At 43.7% G+C, this 19,835-nt stretch overlaps 1 protein-coding gene across 4 annotated transcripts in view; it reads right to left on the bottom strand.

Annotated features, from left to right (window-relative positions):
- LOC106565428 (natural resistance-associated macrophage protein 2) overlaps nt 1-19,835 on the bottom strand; it is a 51,331-nt gene that overhangs the window by 4,500 nt on the left and 26,996 nt on the right. For 3 of the 4 annotated variants that reach the window (XM_014132551.3, XM_014132552.3, XM_014132553.3), the window contains exons 4-16: nt 19,041-19,160; nt 18,674-18,793; nt 18,402-18,508; nt 14,686-14,756; nt 14,499-14,566; nt 14,181-14,336; nt 5,563-5,721; nt 5,042-5,128; nt 4,753-4,872; nt 4,437-4,586; nt 4,014-4,087; nt 1,912-2,065; nt 1,658-1,720 (exon numbers count right to left, since the gene is read on the bottom strand). In XM_014132551.3, coding sequence (XP_013988026.1) covers nt 1,658-1,720; nt 1,912-2,065; nt 4,014-4,087; nt 4,437-4,586; nt 4,753-4,872; nt 5,042-5,128; nt 5,563-5,721; nt 14,181-14,336; nt 14,499-14,566; nt 14,686-14,756; nt 18,402-18,508; nt 18,674-18,793; nt 19,041-19,160 — 1,449 coding nt within the window. The remainder of the gene's footprint in view (nt 1-1,657; nt 1,721-1,911; nt 2,066-4,013; nt 4,088-4,436; nt 4,587-4,752; nt 4,873-5,041; nt 5,129-5,562; nt 5,722-14,180; nt 14,337-14,498; nt 14,567-14,685; nt 14,757-18,401; nt 18,509-18,673; nt 18,794-19,040; nt 19,161-19,835) is intronic. The other variant, XM_045691598.2, reaches the window with a different exon arrangement.

The raw sequence follows: 19,835 nt of genomic DNA, 5'->3' as shown, positions 1-19,835 counted from the left end.
GGGCTAATTATTAGCTAGATATCAAACTAAGTGTTCAGAATTTTGGCTTCGATATCAATACCAGCTTAATGCTCACTCAATAGACTTGGGCTGAAATAAAAATGCCTTAAAGTCAAATGCAAACTGGGTGTGCAGGATTTTGATTCAGCCCTGCTCAAACAACAGAGTCAGCTTAACAAGGTCCTGTTGAGCAGTGAATTTGAAGAATCTGGTGCTAGAGTTGGGCTGAAATAAATGTCTACTCACCCAGTAGCTCTCCTGGAGGTATTATGATATAACATTTGAACATTAGCCTACAACCAAAAAGTTGAATAAAATAATTCCCTTATTCAATAAATCAGGTATCAAATAGCTATACTTCAAAGCAAGGTAGCTAAGCGGCAGGGCTCTAGACTGACTTTTTCCAGTGCCAAGTAAGACACGAAAGAAGTGAGCTATTTCATCTAACATGTTCAGTGAATATATAATGGGTATTTTGATGTGCAACATGTCAAAATAGGATCCAGAATAATCAGATATCTTTTGAGAGATGAATTTGCCTGCATGTTTTGTGCATATTGGCCTAGGCTACATGCTACATCATTTACCACCTGAGGAAATGGGAACTCGAAACACATTAGCTAGATTGCTAACTCTAAATATTATATGGTTGCTAGATAGCCATGCAATTGATCTAACAGTACATTTGATGTTCTACAAAAACTTTCCATTGGTAGACCTACTTGATGCCTATTCACCACACATGGTGCTCTCCACTCCATTCCCCCGGCGCATAATCTCAATTACATACTATGCTTGTAAAGTGGTGTTATTTCCATTGACAGTTGAGAAATAATTGGTATACTTGGTATACTCAAAGCAGAGACTTTCCTCTTTTTTAACAGTAGTTGTTTTAAAAACTGTCTTTCCTGCAATTAGCCTACATTTTGAAATGTTGCTCAACTGTCAGTACGCTTGCGCCTATCAGAATGGATCTCTTCCTTTACTACGTGTGCAAAGACTGGAGCGGGAGTGAGATCCAGCAACGAAACAAGGAAAGGGCAGATACTTTCATTGTGGGAAGCAGGTGAATGCACATTACTGTTGACGAAATAACGGTTTTAGAACCAAAAAATCTACAGGCATGTTGTGTAGCCGAATCACCGATGTAAGCAAAATTGCTTTGGCAAGAGGGAAATGACAGTGTCAGCAATTTTCGGTTTAGCGTCCCAACTATAGTATTATTGTCTATCAAATTGTACAGGTTACCTTGTTCTCTCCTCTCTCTCCTCTGGCAACGGACCGACCCGCACTGGCACACGCAGAGGCGCACACGTGGATAGCTCTCTAACATTTTGAAAGTGCACCTTGAGTATTATTTGATGTTCAATAGATTTTTTGCCATGGTGGCAACAATTAAGTAGCTGCACAATATAACAGAAACACTGTAGTCACCTCCTTCACATTTTTTAAGACCTGTGAAAACAGATAAATTCATTTAAGACTAAGAACCTCCGGACACCCTGTGAATTGCCACCGTTCTTTGACAACCAGCAGGTGATCTACTGTGCACAGCCGACATGTGTGTTGGTCCATCTTTTAAACACTGTCTTGTTCAGTTTTAGGTGTCATACTCTGGCTGTTCCTCTATGAACACAGAAGGTCTGTTGTTGCTTACCCTGCTGGCCAGACAGGACACGTCCAGACAGGAGACCCCCAGGGCTATCAGACAATGCCACGCCTGTGGACACACACAAAGAGGGTAGAAGAGGGTCATTGTACTCCCTACAATAGTTTACAATGCATCTTTCCAAACCCTGAATTCAGTATTCAGCATTGAAAAGTAATCACTTCATTCTGGTGTTAATATACAGTGTTGTGTGCTAATCAAACCCGGTCCATGGTGTTATAATGACTGCTATATCAACTCACCAGGTAGCCCACAAAGCATAGGTACGCTATACAAAGCAAGCCCGCCAGCACATAGAGAGCCACACTGCTTAGGCTGGTCACGTAAACCACCACAAAGTGCATGTTGATGGCACAGACCACCAGGATGACCACCCCTCCGCCTATCTTCCACACCCTGAGGAGCACAGGCACAGCTGAGATTGTAAATTGGCACAATGATAAATTGTCACTGTCATCACATGTATGAAATCATTTCTCTATCAGTGCAAATACAGAAAATCGAACTGCATCCAAAATGGAACCCTTATTTCCTCCAGGCCCTGGTCAAAAGTAGTATAATATGTAGGGAATAGTGCTGAGCGATGAACCGAAGTTTCAGGGGGGTTCGGTTATTAAACAGCTAATTGACAGACGTCGGTTCAATTACTTGAATTCCATTTAGTTTCTCTAGAGAAATCAAATAATTCACAAGATAAATTAAGTCAAGAACTATGTGGGACGCTGGGCTGATTGGAAGTTGTAGTTTTCATTAGGCAAATATTTAACCTAGCTCAACGTAGAAACTTGGTAATTAACTACAACGAATGGCCATAATCCATTGTGCCTGTTCTTTCCGGCCACGGAAAGAGGCGGATACACACAGACCATAGGAGACTGCGTGAAAGAGGAATGACAACACAACGACGAGAGGGATAGACAGTTCGTGAGGTAGCTCTACCTGATTGATAGTTAGCCTACCTAAATAGGACAACTTGTTCAATGGGAAGCACAGAAATAACAGATGGTTGTCTGGCTGCTACTGCTTGAGCAGAGATGAGATGGAGTCTCGTGTGGCTCAGTTGGTAGAGCATGGCGCGTGCAACAAGGGTTGTGGGATCGATTCCCACGGGGACCAGTACAAAAAAAACTAGCTTTCACTACTGTAAGTCACTCTTGATAAGAGCATCTGCTAAAATAACTCAAACGTTCCACTACAAGTCCATGGTGTATGCCTACAAAGCAAAAAGTGGAACGGCCCCTCCCTACCGTCAGTCTATGCTCAAACCCTTCATCTCAACTCGAGCACTCCGTTCTACCATCTCTGGTCTCTTGGCCCTCCCACCGATAACGGGAGGGCAGCACCCCACTCAGCCCAGTCCAATCTCTTCTCTGTCCTGGCACCCCAATGTTGGAACCAGCTTCCCCCTGAAACTAGGACAGCAGAGTCCCTGCCCATCTTCTAAAAGCACCTGAAACCATAACTCTTCAAAGAGTATCTTAAATAATCTCGACCACTATGCCTGTAATATGTGGTTGTCCCACATATCTTTCTTAAGATGAATCCACTCACTAACTGTAAGTCACTCTGGATAAGAGTGTCTGCCAAATGACTCAAATGTAAATGTAAAATGAGATGATGATTTAAAGGTATTAAATTATAAAAGTCATCAAATAAAAACAAAGTAATATACACAACTGAAATATTGTATTAAAGTAATGTGAATACATTTTGGTTGAGAAGCAGTAATAGGCATTCACTACCATCATGAGGCTCTTATTGTTTTATTCTGTGTTGTTACAGAATTCAACCCACTGTCAGTGTCAGGAAAAAGGCAGGTGATGGCTGAGGGAAGCTCTAAAATAATTTTTCAGAATGCATTTCATGTTTAACATAATACTGATTATTTTTTAATAACCGAACCAACCTCAAAAAGCACTAATCGCTCAGCACAAGTAGAAAAGTAGGTTATATTTGAGACGCATCCCTGTCATCACGTCTATGAATTAATTGGTCTATCAGTGAAAACACAGAACCAATCGGAGTCATATAATAATAATTTGGTGGGTGCTTATATTTTTCCTATTTTATGTATGTATGAATTATACGCATGTGTGAATTGGAAATGTTTTTATTTTTTGCATATCCCAACTCCCCTCAGAGTGGGGTCACGGCCAGGGTCAGCCATTATCAAAGGCAACCCTGGAGCAATTAAGGTTTAGTGCCTTGCTCAAGGGCATATCGACAGATTTTTCACCTTGTCGGCTCGGGGATTCGAACAAGCGGTTACTGGCCCAACGCTCTAACCGCTACCTGGCAGGAGACCTGCCGCCCATCTCTGGGGTAGAGGGTTATGATGACTCACAGTCCATTAGCGAAGTCATTCATGATGGATGTCAGGCTGGTGAAGGTCAGGATGGGGATCAGAGCAAACGGAAGCTATAGAACAAGGAAAGGCAGCAAGAACAGTTAAAACGGACTGCATTCAGTCCCCTTCTATACCTTTGAATACAAGCATCAATGTAACACCCTAAAAGACTCCCAGCCAGCCCTGATTAGCTGTTCTCCACTGGGAGAACAGCAGTACCGAATCTCCATGGTGTTCTCTCTCTAACCTGCATGTCCCCAGACCCAGCCTCTACTCTCTCTGACCTGCCCCCATGTCTCCTCTCTCTCTCTGACCTGCATGTCCCCAGCCCTCATGTATCCTCTCTGTCAAGCCTCCCTGTCTCCTCTCTCTCTCTTTGTCCTCCATGTCTCCAGACCTCCCACTCGCTTTCTCTCTGACCTGCATGCTCTGCAGCACGTTGAGGAAGTCGTTCATGCCCGTCAGGTGCTGCACGTCCTGGAAGATGGCCACCAGCAGGGTGGGGAAGATGGCGATGGAGCGGGTGAGAAGCACCCGTGCAAAACGGGACCAACGCAGATTCAAGAAACCCTGAGGCAGGGGCAAAGAGAGAGAGAACTAACAGTCAACACACCCACATCCGGACCTACACAAAACCCATTCTCTCACACATACACAATAATGGTTAACAATACAATTTGCAAACTCTCTCATACACACAGAAACACAGCCAATGAGTATATCAGCACTTTCTCACCTCCATGACAAACTGGCCAGAGTAAGTGCCAGTCATGGTAGAGCTCTGTCCGGCAGCAAGGATCCCGATGGCCCAGATGTAGAGGGCCACAGGGCCAAAGAAACAACCCAGCACTACCCCCTGTACAGTCAGAGAGACAGACAGAAAGAAAGAAAGACAGTCCCCTCTATGGTTATGCATCTTATCAAGACCTAAATAAATGTAATTTCATGACAAAATGATTGACAGATCCTGTGATTTCCTATCACAGGAGGTTATGTAGACTGTTGTTAATCCATTAAAGACATACTCCCTTGTAGATGTCCACCTGTAGCCTGCTGTTGTCCAGGGGGAAGAGGTCTGTGTGTGGACTGCCTGATGCATTGCACATTGCATTCTGTGACACACAGAGAAGAGCAGCAGCACATCACAAACAAAGGGCGTCACTGATTTAGAGGTGCCATACTGGCCATGCTATATTACTATTTATAAACTGGGTGGTTTGAGGCCTGAATGCTGATTGGCTTACAGCCGTGGTATATCAGACCGTATACCACGAGTATGACAAAAGTTATTTTTACTCTTCTAATTCGGTTGGTAACCAGTTTATAATAGTAATAAGGTCTGTAAAATATGGCCAATATACCACGACTAAGGGCTGTGTCCAGCCACTCTGTGTTGCGTCATGCATAAGAACAGTCCTTAACCATGGTATATTGGCCATATACCACTCCTCCTCTGGCCTTATTGCTTAAATAAAACATCTGTAAAGGAGTGTTACATTCTGAGACATAAGATGACATGCTGGGTCTGGTTAGTCGTTATACCCACCACTTCAATGTTGGTTTTCTCGTAGAAGGCCTCGGCAAACACTGCTACAACGAAGACGTTGATGAGGAAGGAGATGAAGAGAGCGATAGTCGACTCGATGAAGTAGTATTTGTTGGCCTCCTTCACCTCCTTCTTGTTCCCACGATCTATTGACCGAGACTAGACGATAAAATATCATTCAAATTAATTCAAATATAAAATCACAATTGCTGTGACATTGGACTTTCAGGTTGTTTGCCCCAAAAATTGGGCAATGATTCCATTTAAATTATTCTCAAAATATATTCACTAATATTGTATATGTCATAGTGAAGGTCTATGATGGCTCTGGGGCAGCAGGTAGCCTAGAGGTTAGAGAGGAGTGCCAGCAACCGGAGGCAAGAAGTGAGCTGGCAAACTGGAGGTTTGCTGATATCAAATCCCAGTCTTCATGGGCACACAAATTCCAAATAATGTATGCGACTGCAAAATCGAATGCTTCTAACCAAAAGAGTCACCTTACTTTGATACTTAAAACCTAAATCGATGCTGTCGTTAACGTGGTTCTTCAATAATTCTGCATTCGGTATCCAGCTGATTAGTTAAGCCGTGATATTTTCACATCATCTGATCCAAGAAGGAATTTTCCAAATGACAATCAAGTGACAAACAGCTGTTGTGATGGCACATGTGATGCAACAACAGCCCAAGTGTTGGGAAAAAAAGTGTTTGCGAGGAATGTCCAGAACAGGTATTCCCAAACGGGGGTACCCCCAGTTGTCGGGGTATGCCAAATAAAAATGTGATTCACATTTTCAAACAGTCCATTTATATTTTCCAACGGGTCTATACATTTGGGTGAGGTTTTTTCCTTGCCTGAGTAGCCTCGTTTCACTGCCAAAAATAAAATCAAACCATCTAGTGTTCAGTGAAATAACAACACAATGTCAAATACAGGTAGCCTAGTCAAATAATTAACATCCAATCACATTAAACCGTTACTCTCTCGTGGGAATTCCAAACGCAGCTGGTGCTCATTCCGTTTGCTTGAAAACAGATAAATGGTAAAAAAAAAATTTAAAAAGGCCCGCGTCCAGAGACACATACCAGCTCTACTGGTAGTACTGCTACGGCCAGCAGTACTACACCTGCACCTGTCGATGACACAAGTTGTTCTGCTTCCACGAGCACATCCAATGCTAGCATCAGTAATTCTACATGTGTTGTTAGCCCAGCTAGCATGGACACTGACAATTGTGAATCTGATGCAGCCAAAGAGCTACTGCCCCCTTACCCGGGAAAGCACCGAACAACAGACCGGGACGTTGGACCATCGGAGAGGCGCAAATATGATGAGAACTACATTGATTTGGGGGTCACTCATATTGGGAGTAGTGCCTTTCCTATGTGCAAAAGTACTCTCACACAACTCAATGAAACCTTCACTCTTGCGCAGACATTTAGAAACAAAACATGCCAATTTGAAAAATAAGCCACGGAAGTTTTTTGAGTGAGAATTAAGACGACTTTCAAGTAGTAAGACAGATACCATTAATAAGAAGGGGCTAGAAGCGTCTTATATGGTGATCTACCGAGTGGCTAGGACAGGAAAGACCCATTCTATTGTGGAGGACTTCATTCTTCCTGCTGCCGCGGATATGGCTGGGACAATGCTGGGGGTAAAAACTATACAGACAATATCCTTATCAAACAACACTGTTTCACGACACATCAGTGACATAGCAGGAGATGTCTTGAAACAATTACTGCTTAGCATACAAGACAGTGAACTCTATGCGTTAAAGCTGGATAAGTCAACAGTCGTGGCGGGCCAGGCACAGCTCCTGGTATATGTCCGTTATGTTTATAGGGGGGGGTCAGTTAAGGAAGACATCCTCTTCTGCAAACCACTGGAAACCAGGACAACAGGAGAGGATCTTTTTTAAAGTACTGGATAGCTTTGTGACATCAAATGGACTTTGGTGGTCAAGATGTGTTGGTATCTGTACTGATGGCACAAAAGCCATGACAGGGAGACATAGTGGAGTGGTAACGCGCGTGCAACCAGTTGCTCCCGACGCCACTTGGGCACACTGCAGCATCCACCGAGAGGCTCTTGCTGCCAAAGGAATGCCTGACAGCTTGAAAGACGTTTTGGACACTACAGTGAAAATGATTAACTTTGTTAAAGCAAGGCCCCTGAATTCTTGTGTATTTTCTGCACTATGCAATGATATGGGCAGTGACCATGTAACACTTTTACAACATACAGAAGTGCGCTGGTTATCAAGGGGCAAAGTATTGACAAGTTTTTTTAAATTGTGAGACAAGCTTAAAGTTTTCTTTACTGACCATCATTTTCACTTGTCTGATCGCTTGCATGATAACGAGTTTCTCACACGACTGGCCTATCTGGGTGATGTTGTTTCTCACCTGAATGGTCTGAATATAGGATTACATGGACTCTCTGCAACTATATTCAATGTGCGGGACAAAATTGAGCCTAAGATTAAGAAGTTAGAGCTCTTCTCTGTCTGCATTAACATGAACACACAGGTCTTTCCCTCATTTAATTATTTTTTTTTGTGTGCAAATGAACAAGCTTACAGACAATGTCAAATGTGATATAGCGAAGCACCTGAGTGAGCTGGGTGCGCAATTACGCAGGTACTTTCCCGAAACAGACAATACAAACAACTGGATTCGTTATCCCTTTCATGCCCTGCCTCCAGTCCACTTACCGATATCTGAACAAGAGAGCCTCATCAAAATTGCAACAAGCAGTTCTTTGAAAATGTAATTTAATCAGAAGCCACTGTCAGATTTCAGGATTGGGCTGCGCTCAGAGTATCCTGCCTTGGCAAATCGCGCTGTTAAGACACTGATGCCCTTTGCAACCACATACCTATGTGAGAGTGGATTCTCAGCCCTCACTAGCATGAAAACTAAATACAGGCACAGACTGTGTGTGGAAAATGATTTAAGACTCTCTCCAATACAACCTTGCAGTTATGTGCATCCTTTCAAGCACACCCTTCTCATGAACCTGTAGTGATTTATTCACAATTTTCGATGAACAAATAAGGTTTAATATGTAAGATGGCTAAATAAAGAGCAAAATTGATTATTATTATATTATTATTTGTGCCCTGGTCCTATAAGAGCTCTTTGTCACTTCCCACGAGCCGGGTTGTGACAAACTCACACTCATTCTTATGTTTAATTAATGTAAAGTGTGTGTGTGTGGCAGGCTTACGATGATGGCAAAAAACAACATTTGAGAGTGCGCTGACCCTGGTGATAGAGGGGGTACGCAGCTGGAGGTTGAATGTTTGAAGGGGTACGGGACTATAAAAAGTTTGGGAACCACTGGTCCAGAATATTTTGGAGTCTCATTCGTTACGCAAGTGAAGACAGTTGTGCCTGGTTCTACGTTGGCTCGAAATATCCCTTGCAAATTGATGTTGATCTGTTGTTGTCTGCTTGATTTACAGAAGCATCTCGTTAGATTTAACAGAGAACGCATCAAGGTAATGAGTCCATGTTTTCAGTCTGCAATTGTGTAGTGATGGGTTTGGATATCTGAGCTTGAACTATTATTAATCATTAGTTCTAATAGAGACATGAGGGGTGCAATAGCTGAGGGTTTACACCATGAGTTGTCTGTAGGAGGAAGGGTTATGGTGGGTGGGAGGGGCTGAGTGCAGGGAAAACGGTCACATGTGGCAGTACTGATAAGGGGAAAGAGCCGTGGATGAGGGGGTCGAGGTCAGGTTAAGGGAAGAGGAACCGTTTATTTCCCGTATCACTTTGTTTCCTACCTAGTAATAAAGATGCAATGTTTAGCGAGAAGGAGGAGACTCCACCCAAAGTGGGGTACATATACCACCACTATCGTACCATGTCTTTGTCGATTCAGCTGTTCGATCCTTTGGGAAGAATACATTTAGTTTAAGCTTTCATAGTATCCGTTGAGTTCTTACTTGGATAATTAGAACCTAACAGTAGGATAGACCAGGGGTTCCCAAACTTTATCACTCGTGACCCCCCTTCCAGCATTGGGGAACATCTCGCACCCCCGTTGAGCACGAGTCACTCCTATTTATATGGGTAAAAGCACAGTTCATGACACAAACTCTTCACACCCCTCTTGTTGGTGGAGAGAATTTTTCAGGTTGAAGCTCATTTCATGCAATTCTACACATTTTGTCATGGGGTGTAAAAAAAAACAATAATCTGCAATTTTAAATCAATTTTATTTGTAAATAAATACATGTTGCCATGTCTAATGTGTGACTAAAAGTGACAAAAAAATTGCACCAATATATATGGTCTAAAAAAAACAGCTGACATGGGCTGGTTGATCTGGACATTTCTGACAAGTTATAAATAGCTCTCCAAGGTCTGCAATGACTGACATGATAAGAGGAACTGATGATGCACTATCCAATTTCAAAATTATACCTTGTGCATTCTACTACAACTTTCAAGAGGAAGTTTAAAGCCGGACTGAGTTCCTTTAACCTCAGATGTAAATGGCAAAATGTTGATTTCCGTGGACAGAGTTCCTTTAACCGCCGCACAGTTTGGGATCCACTGGGATAGAATATTGCGCAAAACCAAACCCTGTTCCTATGATTTATTCTGGATATAATGACAAATTATACTGAACAAATATATAAATGCAACATACAATTTCAAAGGCTTTACTGAGTTACATTTCATATGAGGAAATAAATTCATCAGGCCCTAATCTATGGATTTCACATGACTGGGAATAGAAATAAGCATCGGTTGGTCACGGATACCTTAAAACAAAGGTCCCCACAAATAGCCTCAGGATCTCATCACGTTATTTCTGTGCATTCAAATTGCCATCAATTACGGCACAGGGCCGCCAGTGGTGAATTTGTCAATCTTGGTGTTCTCTGTTTGTTGTCCGTAGCTTATGCCTGCCCATACCATAAACCCACCACCACCTTGGGGCACACTGTTCAGTGTTGACATCAGTAAACCGCTCGCCCACACGACGCCATACACGTGGTCTGCAGGTGTGAGGCCTGTTGGGCGTACTGCCAAATTCTCAAAAATGACGTTGGAGGCGGTTTATGGTAGAGAAATTAACATTAAATGATCTGGCAACAGCTCTGGTGGACATTCCTGCAGTCAGCATGCCAATTACAAGTTCCCTCAAAACCTGAGACATCTGCACATTTTAAAGTTGCCTTTTATTGCCCGCAGCACAAGGTGCACATGTGCAATGATCATGCTGTTTAAATCAGATTCTTGATATGTCACACCTGCTCACTAAAAGGGATGTGCATATGGAACATTTCTGGGATCTTTTATTTCAGTTCATGAAACATGGGACCAAAAGTTTACATGTTGCATTTATATTTTTGTTCAGTGGGCTTATTCACAATATGTTCTGGTAATTAAATAACATGACAAATATACACTGCTCAAAAAAATAAAGGGAACACTAAAATAACACATCCTAGATCTGAATGAATGAAATAATCTTATTAAACACTTATCTTTACATAGTTGAATGTGCTGACAACAAAATCACACAAAAATAATCAATGGAAATCCAATTTATCAACACATGGAGGTCTGGATTTGGAGTCACACTCAAAATTAAAGTGGAAAACCACACTACAGGCTAATCCAACTTTGATGTAATGTCCTTAAAACAAGTCAAAATGAGGCTCAGTAGTGTGTGTGGCCTCCACGTGCCTGTATGACCTCCCTACAATGCCTGGGCATGCTCCTGATGAGGTGGCGGATGGTCTCCTGAGGGATCTCCTCCCAGACCTGGACTAAAGCATCCGCCAACTCCTGGACAGTCTGTGGTGCAACGTGGCGTTGGTGGATGGAGCGAGACATGATGTCCCAGATGTGCTCAATTGGATTCAGGTCTGGGGAACGGGCGGGCCAGTCCATAGCATCAATGCCTTCCTCTTGCAGGAACTGCTGACACACTCCAGCCACATGAGGTCTAGCATTGTCTTGCATTAGGAGGAACCCAGGGCCAACCGCACCAGCATATGGTCTCACAAGGGGTCTGAGGATCTCATCTCGGTACCTAATGGCAGTCAGGCTACCTCTGGCGAGCACATGGAGGGTTGTGCGGCCCCCCAAAGAAATGCCACCCCACACCATGACTGACCCACCGCCAAACCGGTCATGCTGGAGGATGTTGCAGGCAGCAGAACGTTCTCCACGGCGTCTCCAGACTCTGTCACGTCTGTCACATGTGCTCAGTGTGAACCTGCTTTCATCTGTGAAGAGCACAGGGTGCCAGTGGCAAATTTTCCAATCTTGGTGTTCTCTGGCAAATGCCAAACGTCCTGCACGGTGTTGGGCTGTAAGCACAACCTCCACCTGTGGACGTCGGGCCCTCATACCACCCTCATGGAGTCTGTTTCTGACTGTTTGAGCAGACACATTTGTGGCCTGCTGGAGGTCATTTTGCAGGGCTCTGGCAGTGCTCCTCCTTGCACAAAGGCGAAGGTAGCGGTCCTGCTGCTGGGTTGTTGCCCTCCTACGGCCTCCTCCACGTCTCCTGATGTACTGGCCTGTCTCCTGGTAGCGCCTCCATGCTCTGGACACTACGCTGACAGACACAGCAAACCTTCTTGCCACAGCTCACATTGATGTGCCATCCTGGATGAGCTGCACTACCTGAGCCACTTGTGTGGGTTGTAGACTCCGCCTCATGCTACCACTAGAGTGAAAGCACCGCCAGCATTCAAAAGTGACCAAAACATCAGCCAGGAAGCATAGGAACTGAGAAGTGGTCTGTGGTTACCACCTGCAGAACCACTCCTTTATTGGGGGTGTCTTGCTAATTGCCTATAATTTCCACCTGTTGTCTATTCCATTTGCACAACAGCATGTGAAATTTATTGTCAATCAGTGTTGCTTCTGTAACCGATGTGAAATGGCTAGTTAGTTAGCGGTGGTGCGCGCTAATAGCTTTTCAATCAGTGACCTCACTCGCTCTGAGACTTGAAGTAGGGTTTCCCCTTGCGTTGCAAGGGCCGTGGCTCTTGTGGCGCGATGGGTAACGATGCTTCGGTGGGTGTCAGTTGTTGATGTGTGCAAGGGTCCCTGGTTTGAGCCCGGGTTGGGGCGAAGAGAGGGACGGAACCTACACTGTTACACTTCCTAAGTGGACAGTTTGATTTCACAGAAATGTGATTGACTTGGAGTTACATTGTGTTGTTTAAGTGTTCCCTTTATTTTTTTCAGCAGTATATTTTGTTTCCCATGTTACACCTGCAATTTTAAACAATACAAGGGGCTTGAAGACGACGACTTGAACTTGGAGCTCAGAAATTAAAAATACTCGAATAGGCCTACCTTAAAAATCTGACATTTCCTCAATTTAGTGCTTGAAAAGTCCTTGTAATTATTGTAGCCAATTTCTAAGTTAAAATTAACACCCTTATAATTATCTGTGATTTCATTTTTGATCAGTTTTTGTGAGAGATGTGGCCACTTTTGTTTGTTTCCCACTACTTCAATTGAAGGGTGTTACTCTACTCTGTTGAGGTAAAACCATGTGTGGTTATTATGAGGACGACAACATCTAATGTTGGCTTCAACTTCGCTTTCCATACAAATCCTTCAATTAAAAAAAAGCAACCTGGTTTTTGGTCACTTTCTCATTATAAAAATAGCGATTGTGAGATTAATGCTACCGCTATTCATGGATTTTTATGTGTGCCTGCGTCTGCTATAGTATACAGGGGAAAAAATGCATGCATCCAATCTATTTCGTCAGGCAATGTCCACATTACTCTCACATATTTTAGAATGCAATAATAATTTGAATATCAATGCATTGGCAAGGCCTACAAAATGCATTATTCTTAAAGTGATAATGGCCTACTTTTTCCTGACACTTTTTACTTGCTTTTTTTTGGGGGGGGGGGGGGGGGGGGGTCTGTATTAGGCCCTATATGTACAATTATATAACATTGATGTCCTTGAAAATTACAATTAAGTATTTGAAAAAGTCCTTGAATTTGACCTATCAATGTCTGTATGAACCCTGCTTAAAGGATGTATAGTCCTAGACCTATGTCATTGTATAGGTGGCGTTATGGGTCAATTTGCATATATTCATTCCTCTAAGTACACATGTGAAACTGCATTAAAATCTTTTTTATTTACGTTTCAAAGCATTTCAAATGTTGATTCTATGGGGCCAATGTCACACATTGGCCCCATAGAAAGACCCTTATGTAAGCCGACATGCATGTATGTGTGTCTTTTGGAGGGGTTGGGTTAAAAGCGGAAGTCAAATTTCGGTTGGCCCTTGTTTGGTCTTAAGTCATAGTGAAGGTCTGATTCCTTGTACTATGTCCCAATTACTTATTTGACTAAACTGTACTGTCACAGTAAAGGCATTTAGCTCCCCTGTACGATGTCAGTGAAAGTCTCACACTATGGGCCGTATGCACCCTCTGTAGCGCCTTGCGGTCGGATGCCACAGTTGCAATACCAAGCGGTGATGCAGCCAGTCAAGATGCTCTCAATGGTGCAACTCCTCAAGGAACTGAGGGTCCATACTATGTCAAAGCAGATCTTTGACTCCCCTGTACCATGTCATAACGCAAGAGACCTACCTTGACGAGAGCTGAGTGCAGGTAGATGTTGTGGGGCATGATGACGGCTCCTACGATGCCCACAGCCTGCTCCATCTGGGCAGGACCACAGCCCTCACAGTACGGCAGAAACATCCCCTTCAGCAGCTCCCCCTGGTCCGGACGCACCATCACATACTACAGGCACATACAAGAAACGACAGTCAGATACACACACGTAGAAACAAAAACCTAACAAATTCTATCAAAGCTACGCTATATATTATCAAACCAGCTGCCAGGTCTATGGGAGAAGTTGGAAAGTGTTAATGATCAATACAGGGAAAAACTTGTTCTTACCTCATACCCAAAGCTTACAGCCATGATTGTGATGAGAAACCCAAAGAAGGCTTCAAGTTTTCTCAGGCCTAAAAAACAAAAGTTGAAAATCACATTGAAACACACCCATACAGAAATTGATACACACCTCTACCCAAGGACCATTAAATCACATACACATCTTGGTATGCGTCAAAGAAACACTCACCATATTTATCTAGAAAGAGGAACACAAAGGTGTCAATGATTGTGATAAGGACACCTCCCCAAAGTGGAATCCTGGTAGATGGCAAACAACAAATGTTAGTTTGAGCCCAATACATTGACCTCTAGAGCGGCAGTTTTATGCCTATGTCTACATCCCAAAAGTTACTGCATGTCTGCATCTCCACTTTTGATCAGAGGCACCCTATTCCCTATATTGTGCACTACTTTTGAACAAAGGTCATTATACAGTGCATTCAGACCTTTTGACTTTTACCCCCCAAAAAAATACGTTTCAGCCTTATTCTAAAATGGATTAAATAATTTTTTCCCCCTCATCAATCTATACACAATACCCCATAATGACAAAGCAAAAACAGTTTTTTAGAATTTTTTGCAAATGCATTAAAAATCTAAAACTGAAATCTAACATTTACATAAGTATTCAGACCCTTCACTCAGTACTTTGTTGAAGAACCTTTGGCAGCGATTACAGCCCCGAGTCTTCTTGGGTATGATGCTACAAGCTTGGCACACCTGTATTTGGGGAGTTTCTCCCATTCGTCTCTACAGATCCTCTCAAGCTCTGTCAGGTTGGATGGTGAGCATAGCTGCACAACTATTTTCAGGTCTCTCCAGAGATGGTCGATCAGGTTCAAGTCCGGGCTCTGGCTGGGCCACTCAAGGACATTCAGAGACTTATTCTGAAGCCACTCCTGCATTGTCCTGGCTGTGTGCTTAGGGTTGTTGACCTGTTGGAAGGTGAACCTTCACCCCAGTCCGAGGTCCTGAGTGCTCTGGAGAAGGTTTTCATCAAAGATCTCTGTGTACTTTGCTCCGTTCATCTTTCCCACGATCCTGACTAGTCTCCCTGCCGCTGAAAAACATCCCAAAACCATGATGCTGCTGCCACCACCACGCTTAAGCGTAGGGATGGTGCCAGGTTTCCTCCAGACGTGATGCTTGGCGTTCAGGCCAAAGAGTTCAATCTTGGTTTCATCAGAACAGAGAATCTTGTTTATCATGGTCTGAGAGTCCTTTAGCTCCCTTTTGGCAAACTCCATGCGGGCTGTCATGTGCCTTTTACTGAGGAGTGGCTTCCGTCTGGCCACTCTACCATAAAGGTCTGATTGGTGGTGCTACAGAGATGGTTGTTCTTCTGGAAGGTTCACCCATCTCCACAGAGAAACTCTGGAGCTCTGTCAGAGTGACCATCGGGTTCTTGGTCACCTCCCTGACCAAGGCCCTTCTCCTCCGATTGCTCAGTTTGGCTGGCTGGCCAGCTCTAGGAAGAGTCTTGGTGGTTCCAAACCTCTTCCATGTAAGAATGATGGAGGCCACTGAGTTCTTGGGTACCTTCAATGCTGCAGACATTTTTTGGTACCCTTCCCCAGATCTGTGCCTCGACACAATCCTGTCTTATATAGACAGATGTGTGCCTTTCCAAATCATGTTCAATCAATTGAATTTACCACAGGCGGAATCCAATCAAATTGTAGAAACATTTCAAGGATGATCAATGGAAACAGGATGCACCCGAGCTCAATTTTGAGTCTCATAGCAAAGGGTCTGAATGCTTATGTAAGTAAGGTATTTCTGTTTTTTATAAATGTGCAAAAATATCTAAAAACCTGTTTTGGCTTTGTCATTATGGGGTATTGTGTGTAGATTGACGAGGACATTTTATTTAATCCATTTCAGAATAAGGCTGTAACATAACAAATTGTGGAAAAAGTCAAGGGGTCTGAATACTTTCCGAATGCACTGACAAAGGGAAACCCAGCCGCGAGCTGTCCAGTGACGCGAGCCTACCAGACGAGCTAAATACTAACTATGCGCGCTTCGAAGCTAGCAACACTCAACTATGCATGAGAGCACCATCTGTTCCGGACGACTGTGTGATCATGCTCTCCGTAGCCGATCTGAGTAAGACCTTTAAACAGGTTAACATTCACAAGGCCACAGGGCCAGAAGCATCACCAGGACGAGTACTCAGAGCATGCACTGACCAGCTGGTGTCTTCACTGACATTTTCAACATCTTCCTGACCCAGTCTGTAATACCTACATGTTTCAAGCAGACCACCATAGTCCCTGTGCCCAAGAACACCAAGGTAACCTGTTTAAATGGCTATTGCCCCGTAGCACTCACATCTCTGAAATGCTTTGAAAGGCTGATCATGACTCACATCAACATCATCATCCCAGACACCCTGGACCCACTCCAATTCACATACCACCCCAACAGATAACACAATCTCTATAGCACTCCACACTGCCCTTTCACACCTGGATAAAAGGAATACCTATGTGAGAATGCTGTTCATTGACTACAACTCAGTATTCAACACCATTGTGCCCTCCAAGCTCATCACTAAGCTAAGGACCCTGGGATCAAACACCTCCCTCTGCAACTGGATCCTGGACTTCTTGATGAGCCGCCCCCAGGTACTGAGGGTAGGCAACAACACATCCGCCACGCTGACCCTCAACACAGGGGCCCCGTAGGGGTTAGTGCTTAGTCCCCTTCGTACTCCCTGTTCACCGATGACTGCATGGCGCACGACTGAAACGCCATCATTAAGTTTGCCGATGACAACGGTGGTAGGCCTGATCACCGACGACGATGAGACAGCCTACAGGGAGGTCAGAAACCTGGCAGTGTGGTGCCAGGACAAAAACGTCTCCCTCAACGTCAGCAAGACAGAGGTGCTGATCGTGGACTACAGGAAACGGAGGGCCGAGCACGCCCCCATCCACTGGGCTGTTGTGGAACAGGTCGGGAGCTTCAAGTTCCTTGGTGTCCACATCACTAAGGAACTATCATGGGCCACAAACATCAACACAATATATATATATTTTTTCCCCCCACCTTTATTTAACCAGGTAGGCTAGTTGAGAACAAGTTCTCATTTACAACTAGTGTAGAGGGCACAAAAACCCTTCTTCCCCCTCAGGAGGCTGAAAGGATTTGGCATGGGCCCTGAAATCCTCAAAAGGTTCGACAACTGCACCATTGAGAGTATCTTGACTGGCTGCATCACGACTTGGTATGTCAACTGTTTGGCATCCGACCGCAAGACGCTACAGAGGGTAGTGCATACGGCCCAGTATATCACTTGGGCCGAGCTCCCTGCCATCCAGAACCTCTAGACCAAGCGGTGTCAGAGGAAGGCCCTAAAAATTGTCTAATACTCCTGCCACCCAAGTCAGACTGTTCTCTCTGCTACTGCATGGCAAGTTGTACCGATGCACCTGGTCTGAAACCAACAGGACCCTGAACAAGTTCTACCCCCAAGCTAGAAGACTGCTAAATAGTTCAAACGTTTACTAATAGCTACCCAGAATATCGGCATTGACCCTTTTTGCACTAATCTCTTTTGACTCATCACATATGCTGCTGTTACTGTTTATTATCTATCCCGTTGACTAGTCACTTTATCCCTACCTATACATATCTACCTCAATTACCTCGTACCCCTGCATATCGATCCAGTACTGGTACCTTGTGTATATAGCAAACTCCTTGTGTCACTTTTTTCTATTTGTTCTACTATTTATATATGTTTGTCTCTCTGCATTGTTGGGAAGGTCCCGTAAGTAAGCATTTCACTGTTAGTCTACATGTATTTACGAAGCATGTGACAAATAAAATTTGATTTGATTCTTAGTGTAGTAAACTATAGTCTAGTTGGGCGCTGGCTGGTGGTACTGTAGCTACCTGCCAACAGAGAGGAGGTTGAAGGCAATGGCACAGCCAATGACCTCCTGCATGTCTGAGCCAATGATGGCCAGCTCCACCATCAGCCACAGGATAATACGAGGAACCTGGGAGTGAAAAGGGGATGGAGGTGTGAATAACCAGACTGAATATAACACACACATCAACCACATTCAATTACATTAAACAAAACCCTTTTATATGGTATTATACCAGAGTGTGTATGAAGAACTGGAGTGTGTGTGTGTGTAAGGCGAGGGAGGGATACTCACAGTAGGGTACTGGCGGTTGCAGACCTCTGCTAGGTGCATCCCTGTGACAACCCCCAGGCGTGCAGCCAACCTCTGCAAGAGGAGGCCGATGATGGTGGCTCCTAACAATACCCACAGGAGCTGAAAGAGGGAGAATGGTGATGAAGCATGGGATTAAATGAGTCAATGAAAGAAATAACCAAGAGCAAAACGACCAGAGGGAATAAGGTATGCTGATTATAGAATTGAATGGAATAAAATACAACTTCACTGTCAAACAGAGATAGAACTTTGCAGATGAAATCATTTTTGCCATAGTTTTTGAGCATAGTACCCCTGCCGCTAGAGAGTGAAGGTCACCCATGGCGGATGTTGTGTCTGTGTTCACCTTAAAGCCAGCTTTGGCTCCAGACTGTAGATCAGACTCGATGTTCCCTGGGTCCAGATAGGCGATGCTCATCAAGAAACCAGGTCCCGTAAAGGCCCAGAGTTTACGGAAACTGAACATCTGAACGAGATAATCACGAATAGCACAATTAACGCCTGAAAATAAATCTTAGCATGAAGTATTATCTGTCATTGATGTTAGGATGATTCATAAATCCTAAACTATTCTATAGACAAAGCAACTTCATGTATTAAACTTTATACAGGTCATAAACTTCATGTAATAGGCTCTGAGGTCATAGGCCCTGTGATGTCACTGACTGAGGTAATAATAATCTCTATGATGTCAGACAGAGATAACAATAATCCCTGTGATGTCATAGGCTCTATGACTCAATAATCATTGTGATGTTATACCTGGTGAGGTTATAATAACTCTTGTGATTCCATAGGCTCTATGACTCAATAACTTTGAAGTCATAGTCCTCATGAAAGCCCTTTGATGCCATGGGCTCTGAGTTAATGCCGCGTTCAAAACAACTCAGAAACTTTCGACTTGGAAATAGAGCTCATCTTTATATTTCCAAGTCGAATGTTTGAGTTTCCTACTTGGAAAGTATCAGAATCAACCAATTGATAGCTCTACGCAAAAAAACATATGCACATATTTAACTCTGAGGTTCTGAGTTGTCTTGAAAGCACCAGAGTACTCCTTGTGATGTCATAGATCCTGGGGGTCATAGGCTCTGTGTTAATAATCCCTGTGAGGTCATACGCCATATAATGGCTTCAGTAC

This window comes from Salmo salar, chromosome 12 (genome assembly GCF_965601325.2).
Source record: "Salmo salar chromosome 12, fSalSal1, whole genome shotgun sequence".
Taxonomy (NCBI): Eukaryota; Metazoa; Chordata; class Actinopteri; order Salmoniformes; family Salmonidae; genus Salmo; species Salmo salar.
This window is presented reverse-complemented; position numbering and strand designations above follow the sequence as displayed.